General features: G+C 35.9%; 1 protein-coding gene across 1 annotated transcript in view; it reads left to right on the plus strand.

Moving 5' to 3' along the window:
* The window catches only part of PREX2 (phosphatidylinositol-3,4,5-trisphosphate dependent Rac exchange factor 2), a 328,672-nt gene that overhangs the window by 107,583 nt on the left and 205,322 nt on the right, over positions 1 to 15,767 (plus strand). Inside the window, exon 8 of the mRNA XM_058275621.2 lies at positions 6,932 to 7,035. Within this exon, the coding sequence (XP_058131604.1) occupies positions 6,932 to 7,035 (104 nt within the window). The remainder of the gene's footprint in view (positions 1 to 6,931; positions 7,036 to 15,767) is intronic.

A 15,767-nucleotide genomic window follows, 5' to 3' on the forward strand; every position in this document is an offset into this window, starting at 1 on the left:
GCTTTAGTCTTGTCTATTCCAGTAAGCTGCTTGCATCAAGGTCAAACTGACCTCCATGTTTTCTAATCCAGTGGTCATTTTTCTACTCTTTAGGGTTTCACTTGTTTTCTTGGCAGAAATTAGCATAGTTGAACACTTTTTCCTTACTATGACATTTTCTTCCCTTTACATTTGTAACATGCCGCTCTCTTGGCTACCTTTGTACTACTGTGGTATTCTGCCTTTTGACTCCTTTTTCCTCTCTGGGTTCCTATACTCTCCCTACATGATTTTATCCAATGCCATAGCATCATGTCCCACTTGAATCCCAATTGCTCTCAAATATCTATCTGTCCAGAATTCTAGATTCATATCCTGCATATTTGGCATCTCTATTGTGATGGCTAAAAGATTCTCAAACCTAACACAGAAGAAATAGAATTCTTGATTTCTTCTCCTAAAACTATTCCTCGTTTTCCCTCCAATCCATTGGTTTCCTTAATTCCAAAATCTAGGAGGTAGCCTTCCTTCCACTCTTCCCCTTAATCTTCTATATTTGATCCATTAGAAAATCTTACTGATTCTGCTTTTAAAGCCTGCACTGCCCTCTCCACATCTGTTCATCTCCTCACTGCCCTAGTCTGCAGTGGCGTCTTTCTCTTGGGTCATGGCATTTGTCTCCTAACTGATCCCTCTGTACCTTCTACTGCTCCAAATTTGTGCTCTACACAGAAATCAGGGTATCTTTTAAAAATGCAAATCAGAACATGTTATTCTCTTGCTTAAACCCCTTATTGGCTTCCTCGTATAAAGTGCCAACTGGTTACCCTGGTTTACAAAAGATTCTGTGTGATCCACCCCTACCCTTTCTGACCTCATCATATTCTACTGTATCAAGGCTGACACCCATGTTAGCCTTCTTCTTCCTTCTGCTCCTTGACTGTGCCTAGTGAGCTCCCTTCCCACAGCCTTTGCACTGTTTCCCCTTCCCAGTGTGCTCCGATTTTTGCATGGCTGGCTTCTTCCTGTCCTTGATATCTCAGCTTAAATATCACTTCCTTGGAAACATCTTCCCCAGTGGCCCCATCGAAAGTAGCCAGCCAGTCATTCTCTATCACCTAACTCTATTTTATGTATCTGTAGAGTTTTTTTGTCACCGGTTGAGGTTTTCTTCATTATTCATCTATTTTCTACCACCTCTACTAGAACAGACTGTAAGGTCCATGAGAACCGGGCGTTTGCTGATTATTCACTTCTATTTCTTCAGAGCCTGGAGCAGCCCCTGCCATATAATAGACACTCTGTACTGCATTTTAAATGAATGAATCCCAAAGAAATCCCTGGTACAGCTTAGTGATCTTTAGTTTAAATAATTGTTACTAATGTCATGTTATTTGCTTTAAAACATGGATATGTATTTTTCTTTAGAAGGTGCGCTTATAGGATATTTCTTTTGAACTTTTGGGAAAAAGTATTTTGTAGGCTGATTAAACAAAATAGTAGAGTGGTACTCAAGTGTGCTTCTCTTCCCTAACTGAACCAGGACCCATTAGTTTAAGTGAAATGGTACCAAATGGCTTTGTTAAATTTAAAGGTACTAGTTGACAGTTCAGGCTTATGAGCAACTGTTCTAAGTTCAAAAATTAGAAAAATATGGCCCCAAATTTTCTGGTAGAGTGAGATTTAGAGACTCAGTGTGGCTGATTTACCAAGCAAGTAAAGAGAGCATCATTCATCTCTTGAACTGGGTTTTAACTAACTCAGTTAAGAAATGCTCAGAATAAATGAAGAGTTGACAGTTGAGGCAATAATTCTGTTTTATGGGTTATGGTACTAGGATTCTTTTGTAAAAGATGTTAATTTGAAAATGCAGTGGCAGGAACTGAGAAAATGTAAGTCTGGACTGTGTTCCTTCATAGAAGGGAATGGGTTAGGATTAGAGTCAAAGCATATTTTAATTGCTGTCATCTTTATCTTAATGAATTTTTGTTTTAATTCCTTTAAACCATAAGGGAAAATTAGCCTGTTTATTTCTTTTACTGTGCTTTTCCAAATTCTTTGTATGACAGGAAGACTAAGATTAATAGAAATAGGCTTTGGGAAGATGTAGAAGAAGCTGTTAATTTTACTTGTGTGCAGCCCATTAAAGTTTTAACGTGATTCAGGTTGTTTTGGTGTATTTATTAAAGGCATCCATTTGAGAATGGAATCTTTTTTCATGCAGTTGATCTCATCCATAGATGCCTGCCCTCAAGTACAAAGTGTTTGCAAATCAACATTGATGAGTGTACAGATGATGCCATAATTTATGGCCTTGTGGCTGGAATTGTTAAATAAGTTCAACAACAGCAAGAGTTTTCAAAATTAAAATTCTGTTCTTTAACAAATATCCTTAATGAACATAGAAGTAGACAAATACGGAGTAATTAGGAATGAGAATAACTGAATAGGTCATGTCCATTCCCTTCCTAAATCAGAGAAGCAGTTCAAGTAACATTGTCTGTTCTCTTTGCTTTCAAATGTTTCATTTCCTTTATAACCTTACCTTATTGTATACTTGCTACACTCTACTTCAGGAAGTATGAGTAAACTGATCATTTTCTAAACTTCTATAATATTGTAATTACAGGAACCAGGGACCTGATGAATTTATTTTAATTCTGGAGTTCTATTTTTTAAAGGGCAGAGTGCTAGATTAGACATCCTGGTTCTGGATCTTTCTAATGCTATTAATCTTATATGAATCTGCCTTTTAAAATAGTTTATTAGATTGTATTTGATACACAGAACATGATGCATGTAACATATAATAAAGTTATGAGGAACAGTGATAAAATTTATAACTCATGCAGCCACTCTTACTTTACAACCCGAACATTAACCCAATAACTCACCACCCAGATTCTAAACAGAATGTTACCAGAAACTTCTTATCTACCAATGTGCTCGCTCTTCTTCCCAGCTCAAAACATTGCTTTGATTTTCTTGTTTATGAGCTTTTTTAGATAGTATAATGTATTTAGTTTTCTACAATTTATATTTTATACTTGATATTGTTTCTAAGATATATTTCCATGTGTTATGGAGCAATAATTCATTCACTTTCACTGCTACCTAATATTCCATTGGTTATTAAATTAATCACAATTTAATTATCCTTTCTCCTGTCAGTGAGTTTACTTTTTGTTTACAGTTCTGTTCTGTGAGCCATGATGCTGTGAATATTCCTGGATATGGGTCCTTGTGCCCTGGAGACTGGACCTTTAAAAACAGAATTAGGCAAGAAATTATAGAGTCATGATATGCAAATGTTCAACATTACATTATAGAGCCAAATTATTTTCAAAACATAAGTTCTTCAGTTGTTTTACTTCAAGAAAGTCATATTTTGTGAAGAGATCAGTGGTCTCTCTATATTAAGCTAATTTTATAGCACTGATTAGACACTGGAATTTCTTATTAAGTATTAATGTCTACAGGTCAAGAGAAATATAGAAAGCCTATAGAGAGCTCACAGCAGGATTACAAAGAAAATACTTTGGAAATAGGATCCAATTATAAATCCTTTTTTTTTTAAAAAAAAAAAAAGAATGATTTTTGCCTGTGATGAAAACCATTATCAAGGATTTTAAGCTTTTTTACCTTTTTTTTCTTTTTAAAGAAGTTTTAGATTACATAAATGTTACATCAAAAATATATGGGATTTCCCTATACTTCACCCCCTACCCCTCCCACACTTTTCCCACATTAACAACATCTTTCATTAATGTGATACTTTTTTACAAGTAATGAACACATATTGAAGCGTTGCTACTAATCATGGACTATAGTTTACACTTTGCCCTGCATAATTTTATAGGTTTTGCAAAATATATAATGACCTGTATTTGTCATTGTTTTTAAAGATTTATTTATTTTTTATTTATTTATCTCCCCTTCCCACTCCCTCCACCCAGTTGTCTGCTCTCTGTGTCCATTCACTGTGTGTTCTTCTGTGGCCGCTTCTCTCCTTATCAGCGGCACCGGGAATCTGTGTTTCTTTTTTTGTTGCATCATCTTGTTGTGTCAGCTCTCTGTGAGTGCAGCACCACTCTTGGGCAGGCTGCACTTTCTTTCACATTGGGTGGCTCTCCTTATGGGGCACACTCCTTGCGTGTGGTGCTCCCCTATGTGGGGGACACCCCTGCGTGGCATGGCACTCCTTGTGCGCATCAGCGCTACGCACGGGCCAGCTCCACACAGGTCATGGAGGCCTGCGGTTTGAACTGTGGACCTCCCATGTGGTAGGTGGACGCCCTATCCATTGGGCCAAGTCTGCTTCCCTGTATTCGTTATTGTAGTGTTGTGCAGGACAATTCCAGTGTCCCAAAAATGTCCCCATGTTACATATAGTCTTCCTTCTGCTCCCCTCTGAATCTCTGCTGGCCACTCCCTTTATATTAATGATACAAGTTCTTCTATTGCTAGAATAATAGGTCTTTAATAGAATAATAATAAGTCTACTTTAGTCCATTGTTCATTCGGATTTGGGGATTGTGATGCCCACTCTGTTTCTGATTGAAAGGGAGCTTAGATCTGTGAGGCATATAGAAAGAACTGTGGTGCTTGCCGTTGTAGATATTCTCTTTTTTAAAAATCATGGGCATTGTTCATCATCATCCTTTTGTTAGTTTTCTTGGGTGAGTCCAAGTAGGTATTGGCTGCAACTCTGCTGAGATTCAGGGCTCAGTTGGCATATGAACAGACCGAAGATTTAAGTCTGTGACGTATATTTAACAAATGTAGGGCAAATTTAGGTTCAAATAAAAGGCACAAGAGTCATGTGTAGGGAAATTATAAATAAGCTAACTCTGTTACATTGGGGGGCAAAAACTCAAAAGTAAGACCCACTGACAGAGTGCTGGATTCCTGAGATTGTCTGTCCTATTTATAGTGGCTAGATGTCTCTAGAGCCGTCAGGAATCCCACCATTTGAGGCATTGTTTAATGTGGCAGTCAATGAGATCATGCTGAGATGTGTACATGCATTACCTCTGGAAAGACCTCCGGACTCACTTTGAAATCTCTTAGCCATAAGAACTCATTTGTATTTAATATTTCCCCTTTTTAGTCAAGGTCTTTTTCTAGATGCATCATTAGTCAGGGCTTGGTAATAATCCTTCCATGCCAGGGAGGCGTATCCCCAGGAGTCATGGCCAAATGCTGGGGGGTGGTGAAGGTGGTGAATCTACATCGTGAGTTTGGCTTAGAGAGAGGCCACATTTGAGGAACAAGGAGGCTTTCAGAAGGTAATATATATAATTACTTTTAGGTAATATATAATACTAGGCTAAGTTTCACAAGAACAAGGTTCATAAGTACAATCATCCATATCAAGGGCCTGGTGTAATGGTCCGTTGAGTATGATTTATATTATATGATGTATATATTCATATATTATAAGAAATTCTTAATTTGCAAGAAGACATGATACTCTTTTCTAACTGAAAGAAGATCAGTTCTCTATACCCAGTGATTAACCAGCTCCACATTCTTCTCTATATTCAGCTTCCTCTGATGCCAATTTCCATAGTTACCTGACCTGAAGTCCTACTTTCTAGCATTGATTTTGGCTCACTAAGAAAGGATATTTAGAGGCCACTTTCAAAATGAACATAGGGAGTGCAGGGTGGAAGGTTTGGGAATGATAAATTCTTCAGTCAGATTCATCTTTTTAATTAGTTTTCTTTAGTAGCAATGAAAGACTACTAAATTCAGATGAGGATTTAAGGACAGATATGACAGGAATGTGCAGTTTTCCATGGAAAGTCATCTGGTTTCAGAGATGCTCTAGTGAAGAACCCAGGGATGTGAAGCACTTTTGTCAGCAACTTTTGTACCCTCCTTATTCCCTTCCATGGCCAGTGTCTTAACTGCAAACTAGAGGAAGATGTAGGCATTGCAGTTAGCCTGCATTTGCATCTTAACCTTTGCTAGTTGTGTCTACATCACAATACATTGATAATTATTTGAATATATTGAATTTTTAGACACACTTATGTCAAATTGAATAGTTTTGGTCAAATGAAATAGCTCAAGTGATTCAGCCTCTTTTAATCTCCCTGAATCATGTCTTAGAATCTTTCTTCTTTAATTTAATTATTGAGAGAAACACTTACTAAAACCATCTCCCCTGAATAGGCATTGATTCAAATACAAACATAACTACTCAGTTCATTATTACAAATGCTTATTTGTAAACCTGGATTTTTAACATGGCCTATACTTTTTTAAGAGTAAAGTTGGTATTGGAAATACCATACACAAGTTTTTAAATATTTTGGATGATTATAAAAATAATGAAGCTCTTTGTAAAGGATCGTGACTGTGTTAACAGACTTATCCAAAAAGTACACAGTTATTATGCAATAAAAGCAAACAGTTTTACAGCTGGACAATGCTCAGTTAATTTCTTTGGGACTCAACCTTTGGTACGTCCAGTGCCTTACTGAAGATAGGTCATAGTACTAATCCATCTTTACAACAGCTTTAGAAATGTGAATTACCAGCTAGTTTCTGAAAAATGAGAAATTAAGTTAAAAGAAACATGTATGAAGTTTGACAATAACCAACTTTTCTTAGCATCTTTCAGAATTTGGGCAACTTTGATGCCCTTTTTTGAGCAAAAGCACATATGCATCCTCCCATCTATACCCTGTCAATTGCCCAAAGTTTCATTTTATTTAAAAAATGATTCCATATGTCAAATATTGTAAAATAACCAGTGCTGTTATAAGTGGGAGGACACAGGTAAAAAAAATCACACATACACACAAAATAGTATCCTAACTTCATCTGTCATTATTTGAATCGTCTTTCATCTCAAAGAATTTCTTAAAATATAGTTTTAACATTGATTTTCATTGAATTTAAATGTAGTAACCATTTATCTGTGATTTCACTCCATTCTAAGACGGTTGAAGAATAGCAAAGCATCCACAGATGGATACCGGTACCTCTTTCGTGGGCGGATCAACACTGAAGTGATGGAAGTGGAGAATGTGGATGATGGCACAGGTGAGTCCCTTAAAGTGGATGCCAAAAGGAAACTTGTTCCTGAGACAGAGTTCTCTCTGGATTCATTCATCTGCAATGCGTTAGAGCTTAGAAATACTTTGTGAAGTAGAGAGAGGAGAAAGGTAAGATAAGGGAGTGGAGGACAGTTGTAAAAGTGGAAAATTAGTTTTGCTGAAATACACTAGGATTAAACAGAGTTACAAAGAAAAACACTAATTAGTGTCTTATCTGAAAATGTCCTTTTTGTTTTAATCATAGAACAATCACATTTCCTGGTATAAAGTATATTTAATGAATAAATTGACTTTCTTTAATTTATATGATGATTTCTAACTATAAGTATGACTTTTGGAGAATATTTTTTCCTATGTGTCATAGAATTTAGCAAACTCTAGATATGGGTTTTTTCCTGTGCATCTTTTATTAATAGAAGTAGGTCCTTAATTTGCTTGTAGAGGAAAGTTGAGGTTGAAGGCTATTTGTGTAATTTTAAGTACCTTACTACTCAAAGGTAGTAACACCTTTGTTTTGTAGATTTGAAGGTAAGCACTTTTGCAAGCAAGTTCATGGCATCATGATTAGTTACAAACATTAAGTAAAATTAAGTTGAAGTGTTGTTTCTATTTAGAAAAAATCTTGTTAAAGCATGCTTGGTGAATTGAGTCACATTTTTTCTGAATGATTTTAATTACAGTATCAAAGATACATTTCCAGGAGAAAAGATAGGGTGTGAAGTAAAATATATTAATTATTACTAAATGACTTTTACTTTAATATAGAAAAATATTTTTATAATATTCAATATAAACCTGGGATTAGAACACAGGTTAGCTCCTCCCCCTCCCACACAACCTCTGTTATCATCCCCATGTCCCAGCGTGGAGACAACTATTTATGAGTAGTCAGAGGCACAGATTTTCAAATGCACACCATTTCTTTATGCACATTTCTGGATCTTGATAAATTGTCAGATACTTAAAATAGTGAACAGTGATTGCTGCATTTAAGACGACAAGAAATTCAATGAGCGAAGCATGAATGGTGCCTGAACTGGTGGAGAATTCCTTATTGGCTAATGGTGGGATGGAGGTGGAGCTGCCAGACATCCTACACAAATCGAAATCCCTACTTTTCAAATCCCTCTCTATGTAGCAGACTGTAACAGAGTTGCAAATGCTCCCATGCTAAGTGGGATTTAGTAGGCTAGCTTTTCATAGCAGAGAATGTATACATTGTTTTTATAAGGTGGTAGTGATTCATTTTAATGCTTTCTAAGAAGACTATTTGGAGACATTTAGAAATAAGTTATTTCTTTCAAATGTTAAGAGCAACCTTGTCTCAGTAGATGGATGTGCAAGAGAACACCCCAAAGCCCACACTGTGCTTGAAAAGGGGCTGGGAGGAACTCAGATTGTAGAGGAGGCACTTTAGAATCCCTCTTCTGTGCACCACTGGCCCCATCTTCCCCAAATGAAACTGCCCTTCCTGTGCTGCTCTGGCATTCTCCTTGTTTTCTTCCTTTTTTATGCTTTTCTGTGGTACAGGTCTCTTGCATCACTTCCTGTGACATTGAACCCTCACCCTCTGAGCCCCACTTCTTTCCTTTTCCACCAGACAATGTGTGTGTCTTGTCGCTGGTGGTCCCATCTGTGCTGGTAGTCTAAGTGAACTTTGGTAATGATTACTTTGATTACTGAGCCTATGTAGGCACTGTACTGGAGCTGGAGTTCAAGATAAAGAGATAGAAGACCACAGGAGCTTTGGGGCGTTGTTATAAAGTGAGGCCCTCTCTGTAGGACGCAAGGGATTGAGATCCTAGGAGAGTGAAATTGGGTGGAGCTTTTATGCAAATCGTGCTTGGATTCGATCCCATGAAAAAGTCCTGTTGGTACACGTAAGAGTCAAGCCTCTAGGGTGTGATACCTGGGGAAGAGAGGCACTGGGAAGCAGGGCCTAAGACCCTGGTGGTATGGATTGGCAGGACCACAGGGTGCCGCAGAGCCAAATGTTCAGTTGCAAGTTAGTTGAGATGGAGCCTCTTGGCACAGACTTCCAAGGCTCAGTTCTCATTGGAAATTCCTTAGACTTAGAATTTTTCAGTTAGGGACATTTCTCCCCTTAACCAAACATAAGTAACATGTAGGAAGTTGGCTGCAAATAACTATTCCAAGGTTACTTAGAGAAATTTTAGGGTAATAAAAGTGAGCTGCAGGAATCATTCCCATATCTAAATGGAAGTGTTTTGCAGGTTTCTGTGATACTGTCATGATGAAATAGTTATAAAAAGAGCTGGAAGTAAAAAATGGTTAAAAAAATAAGAAACTAGTATGTGAAGAAAATGATATTATGACTGAAAAAAGAAGAGATGACTTAGGGATAAAGTGAGGATTTTGTCCTTGACTATTAAAGTCATACTGGCTATTGTTATCTCTTTTTTCAATGAATTTCTGCCTTTTCTACAAAAGCCTGCCTTCATACATGCTTTTCCCTTCATGACTCGGCTTTCAGCTTAAAGATTGAAGGTTACTGTCCCAGGAGATTTTAGCAAGCCACCCCAAGAAGGCCCCTCTCAGCAAGTACACATCAATTTTTTCTATCACAATATCCTTGTTATTCTTTTATAGCATAATTGCATAAACAGTGTGTTTACCTGTTTACTTTCTTTTTTTTAAAGATTTATTTTTTCTTTATTTCTCTCCCCTTCCTCGCCCCCCCCCCCCCCCCAGTTGTCTGCTCTCTGTGTCCATTTGCTCTGTGTTCTTCTGTGTCCGCTTGTATTCTTGTCAGCAGCACCGGGAATCTATGTCTTTTTCTGTTGTGTCATCTTGCTTTGTCAGCTCTCCATGTGTGTGGCACCACTCCTGGGCAGGACTGTGCTTTTTTCACGCGAGGCAGCTCTCCTTATAGGGTGTAATCCTTGCACGTGGGGCTCCTCTACATGAGGGACACCCCTGCGTGGCACAGCACTCCTTGTGCGCATCAGCATTGAGCGTGGGCCACCTCATCATACGGGTCAGGAGGCCCTGGATTTGAACCCTGGACCTCCCTTGTGGTAGGTGGATGCTCTATCCGTTGAGCCAAATTTGCCTCCCATGTTTATCTGTTACTTTCTTGTCATCCTCTCCTATGATAGTCATTTTGTTCACCTGAGCATTCCCAGTGCCTACTATGATACCCCATGTATAGTGGGCACTTATATTTGTCAAATGTATTCTATACTGAATATTGTTCTAAAATTCAGCTCAGTTTATTTGCACCCAGAAAGTTGCTATTATTATGAGTTTTTTTTTTAATTCATATTTCAAACTATCAAAATAAATCTTTATTTATTTCAAAATATCAAATTCAACCCTTCATGATATCTTATGGATTTTATTGTATTGTTTAACAAGAAAAAAAGAATTTCCCTAACCCTCAACCCCCATCCCCTAAATCAAATAAAAAGGTAAAGGCTCAAATATTTCAGAAATGGGATTGGAATCTGGGTTTCATTGTTTTATATCAAGAATTATATTTATAATCTATAAGATAAAAGTTGTACTGCTTTTTAAATTTTTATCTAAGAACATTCTATTAGGTAATGTTTTCATTTTAATAGGCTATAGATGACATTCTGTTAAGCTACAGCTGAGGTTTTCAAGGGAAATGGTTTCATTTTGAAAAAGATGTTTTAAGGACTCTAAACTAATAGCAGTTATAATTGTATGCCTTCCTCTAGCTTCCTGAAAGGAAAATTAAATTTTCTCATGGGTGTATCCACTAGGCCTCTAGAGGAATTAAAAAATAGAGTATTTGAAGATGGATGAGATCTGAACATCAACTAATATAACCCCACTAATATTTCAGATGATGTAAATGAGAGCAGGTTTAAGACGTAACTTTTCCAGGTTTACTCAACTGTTAGTCCAGAACATGGACTAGAGTTAAGTTTGCTAGGCTCCTACGCACATGCCTTGAGAAATAGACAGGAGCACAGAGGCTCCATACAGGTTTTAAACCTGTGGGGAACCCATGGCAAGCAGTGAAGGAATGAGGCAGCAGCATGGAGAGATTAATTTTGCTTGATTGGTTCTAAGATGCAGTGTGAACGCTGTACCGATTTTCTCCCTCTCTGCCTTGGTCATTTCCATCATGGCATCTTCATTTCTTATTAATGGGCTCAGGCTTTCAATCTGCGTGCTTTATAATCTATGATAGGAGCTCTGGGGTTGATAGGTCTGAGCAGAACTGATAGTTCCGGGGCCAAGTCCTCCCCACACATGAGTTAATGAGGGTGAGTCCTCCCCACACATGAGTTAATGAGGGTCAGTCCTCCCCACACATCAGTTAATGATGGTTGGGCAGATACCATCAAGCTAATCTGCCCATTGCCAAAACTACAAGCAAACAGCATGTTTAGGTATAAACAATAAAGAATAAATTGAGATGTATATTTTTAAGCATGCTTAGAATTTCTAGTGGAAAATTTTTTGGTTTCCCATCCATATGAATATATTATAGGAATACAGAGTATTTTGTATTCTGTAGATTAAAATGCTTTTTTCTCTAAGTAAAATTATTTGAGTTGACTTAGCAAAGAATGTGCAGAAGAAAGAATTCCTTTTGGAATGAGACTAGATAAGCTTTCAGCCAATATGTAACTATCTCAAATTCTTTCAGAAATAAATAAATATGATTATAATTTTATTTATAATGCTTAAAGACTTGGATTATATCATAGTTATATCTTAGTATAGAAAACATTTGTAATTAAATTATGATATGGCATGCAGAAACATATAACTTTGTTTATTTTAATTTATCTGTTATTCATTATTCCCTGTGTTTAAGGAAGGGTGACCATTGAGTTTGTTGCCAACTTTCCAGTCTACCATTCTCTAGATTTCAATACTCATTTCAGTGAGCAATACTAGGAAAGCTACTGAACTTCCTAGAATTAATTTTCTTGGTGCTTTTCATCGTACAGACTTAGAAAGTCATTCAGATGATAGCCCCCAGATCATTCATAAGTTCTAGCTTATTTGTGTGACTAGACAAAGGACAAATAAGTAAAGCTTTAGAATATGTGTTCAGTATTTCAGAGGTGGGCATACTGTAGATTTTAGTACAATTGTTAAATCTGAATTGGGTAAAATGGCAATTTTTTATTCCTAGGGTATTCTTTAAATGTGAGTAGATAAAAATTTTTCATTTATTTTTAATATAAATATTTAAAACATTTTAAGATATTGAATACATTGTTTTTATAAAAATTAATTTTACTTATTAAATAAAATTTAGACTTTTTAGAAAATTAGAAAGGAGAAAAATTCTAGATAATCCCATCATCCGAAGACATGTAAATGAGATTTAAAAATACTTCATTTTCCCATTATATGCATATATAAAAAATTCTTATAAACATGTACTCTATAGTTTCATATCCTTGTTCAATTAAAAATCATTATCTTAATGATACTCATCTTTATCTTCATGTCATATCATTCAAGTAAACAGAATATAAATTGTTGTATACTATCAATCATTGCCTTAGCAACACTAATAGATTCTTATAAATTTGAATGAATACATTTTCAATTAAAAATTAACTTTGTAATGTTGAAAGAGTTACTAAGTGTATAATAGTTCTTTCCTAATACAGTTGAACTTTCAGGATATCACTTTAAGGGAGTGTATTTGGTGATGAAAAAATATCTACAAGAGAATGAGCTCCTTTTTAAAGTTTTAAAAGGGAAAAACAGCTCCTGTTTTTGCTTTTTTTTTTGCCATAAAAAATGATATCTTGTTATTTTGGCTGCAAGAACATTTTCTTCTATATGATAAGATCAAAGGCATATTATAAAATAAAATCTCAATAGTAAATATTCATAATGTACGTAAATTGCAATTTTAAAAATTTCCCTTAGGAATTTATACGTTTTGCTGTTGATCACCAGAATGAGGATTGAATACATTATTGAGAATTAAAATTTTTGATGTTCTGAATAATATATTCTGGAAGTTTCTTCTGTTTTGTAGTCTGAGTATACAATACTTGTCTGTGTCTCTCTTATTAAAATTCAAAGTTAGTGAAAGGATACCATCAGGTCTACTGAGATTTATAGTTATATCAGTTTTGGAAAATTCCTATCTCCTTATACAAAATGTGCTGCACTGTGAGTAAGGAATTTTCAAACTATGTAGCTTTGAAGTAATTAGTTGCTTGTTCATGGCTGCCTCTTGGATTTTTCTCTTTTTGGAAGAAATCAGTGACTAGAGCTTATTGAACGTGGATATTCCACACCTACTGAATGGCAATTTTGATCCTGTTCTTTTTTGCACTTTATTTAAAATTAATATTTTAGATCCATTGTGCTTGCAGATGCCTATCATTTAATAAAGTCTTCATTCTTGTATTCAATAAATATATTTTTATTTCCTTCTAACGACAAAGCATTGTTAGACTTTACCATGGTCTTAAAGAGATTGTTTATAATAAATAAGTTTAATTCTTACTTTGATGAACAAAGATACTGAAAAATGTGCTATTAATAAATCATGGTACTGTTTATATATCACAAGGTCTTTTGAAATAAAAATTGCTGTTTTCTTTGAACACTGATAACTTGGCACTTAGATCATTATGAAATATGTAATATATATTACATTTCAAGGCCAATTATATGTATGTATGTGTACATATGTATGCATATATATATGTGTGTGTGCTTATCTAAAATTATGGCCTTTTTAATTAGCTTGCTAGATACTAAGTAGTACCATATAAACCTTAAAAAGGTGCATTATCCCTTCATTTAAAATTATTTTAGGACACAAGCTGTTCTTTCAAAATATCTTTATATTGGTGAAGGAATTAACTGTTACTTGAGGTAGTAGATTTTTCAGTTAATGTCCTTACAATCTATATAAAGCAATAGTCATATGCAGTTAAATGCTCATTTGTTGGCTCTTAGTTTGTGCAGTTTCTAAGGGAAATTTGAAAGTACCCAGGCTGGTCACATTGGCATCATGAAAGAGGTGGGTACGCTTTACAGATGAGTGAGAGTTGACTAGTTAGAGAGGAGAGTGGGGTAGCTTGATGAGAGTCTTGGTACTGGGGAATATTTAATTTGTAAGTATTCAGAGGACAACAAGGAAAATGACAAGAAAAGAGTGGAGGGAACTCATTGGAACAATGTGGAAAATTAGTTAGATAGGCTGGGGTCAGATTAAGGAGAATCTCTAAAACAAGGTCTAGATGTTTTGACTTGATTCAGTGGTGAGCTACCAAAAGCTTTGAACTGAGAAATGTCATGATGAGAAATACTGAAGGGCATTCGGGGTGTGAGGAGGGCAATGTCCCGACTACAGTCAGCAGGAAAGGAAGGAAGGAAGACCAGGTTGTAGAGATGGCTGGCCCAGGGCACATACCTGGGCAGTGTCAGGAACATCACCGGCTTCCCCTGTGTTCCATGGGAGGACTGTGCTATATGTTTAGTTTAAAGTAAGTCCACAGGAGCAGGTGTAGCTCAGTGGCTGGAGCGCCTGCTTTCCATGCTCGAGGTCCTGGGTTCAATCCCTGGCATCTCCTGAAAACAAAACAAAACAAACAAAATTAAAGCAAGTCCAATGTTTTATTATGCAGACCACTTGTCTTTTTTTCTAGAGTTATGATTAAAGGGATAACATTGTTTGTAGGAAGGTAGGCTCTTTGAAACTGTAGTGCTATGATATATATTTAACTAATTAGACCTGATTTTGGTAGAAAGAATGGTGTCCAAAACCTGTGTTCTACTATTTTCTATAGGGTGTAAACATGAACTTAACATATAAAGGTAAGAAGCAAAGTGCAAAAGTTGACTTTAAAAATAGGCTTTAATTTCCTAATGGGAGAAAGTCCTCTTCCATTTTGAATAAATAATATATATTAATCAAAAATGTTATTGATTATTCATAAGATCATGGTCCATATATAAAATACAGGCATATCTACTATATACTTTCCTGGCTCATATATCTTAGAAACTGTAAATCTCCCACACCTCTACAGCACAGTTGGATCATGCATTTTTGGAAGTATTAGTCTGATTACGTTAAATATATGGTGATTTTAAAGCTCAGGAGAAGGTTTATGTGAGCCAGATTATAGGATGACAAGTGCCAAGCATGTCCAAATGCACTTACAACTTTTTGATCAAATAAAATAGAGAAAAAAATGTGCAGTGCCACAATGTCATTTCTCTCTAAACTACCTTTAATTTTTTGTGGTTTGCCCCCCCATATACCAATCATGACTGCTTAATGACTTTAAGTGGGATGGATGCAAAGTGTCACTTTATGTGGCACAGAAGCTGATTTAGGCCTTTGTCATATGTTTTTCCATTTTGGAATCTTTGCTTGGAAGGGAACTGTCATATGAGTAAGGCATGGTTACAATACCATTACTGTTCTCTACCGCCTATTAGGCAGAGTTACTGGAGAGGATTTGCTGTTGACATTTAAAAATTCAGCTTAACAGTTTAGCCAAAATTATGGAGAGATTTTGAAAAAGACAATCAAATGCGAATTCACTGTCAAAGAAATTTTTTTTAAGTTCATGCCAATTATATGGAATGAAGTAGTTTTTAAAGAGAGAGTGTGTATTTTGCAACCATGTGTAACAGTAATGGATTGGAGTTTGTTTTGTTCCATTTATTGCAGCTTTGGTAAGTGTACTCTTAGGATGTTCTATAGTTTTGTTCTGATTCTTATTA

The sequence above is a fragment of the Dasypus novemcinctus genome, chromosome 14 (genome assembly GCF_030445035.2).
Source record: "Dasypus novemcinctus isolate mDasNov1 chromosome 14, mDasNov1.1.hap2, whole genome shotgun sequence".
Classification (NCBI taxonomy): Eukaryota; Metazoa; Chordata; class Mammalia; order Cingulata; family Dasypodidae; genus Dasypus; species Dasypus novemcinctus.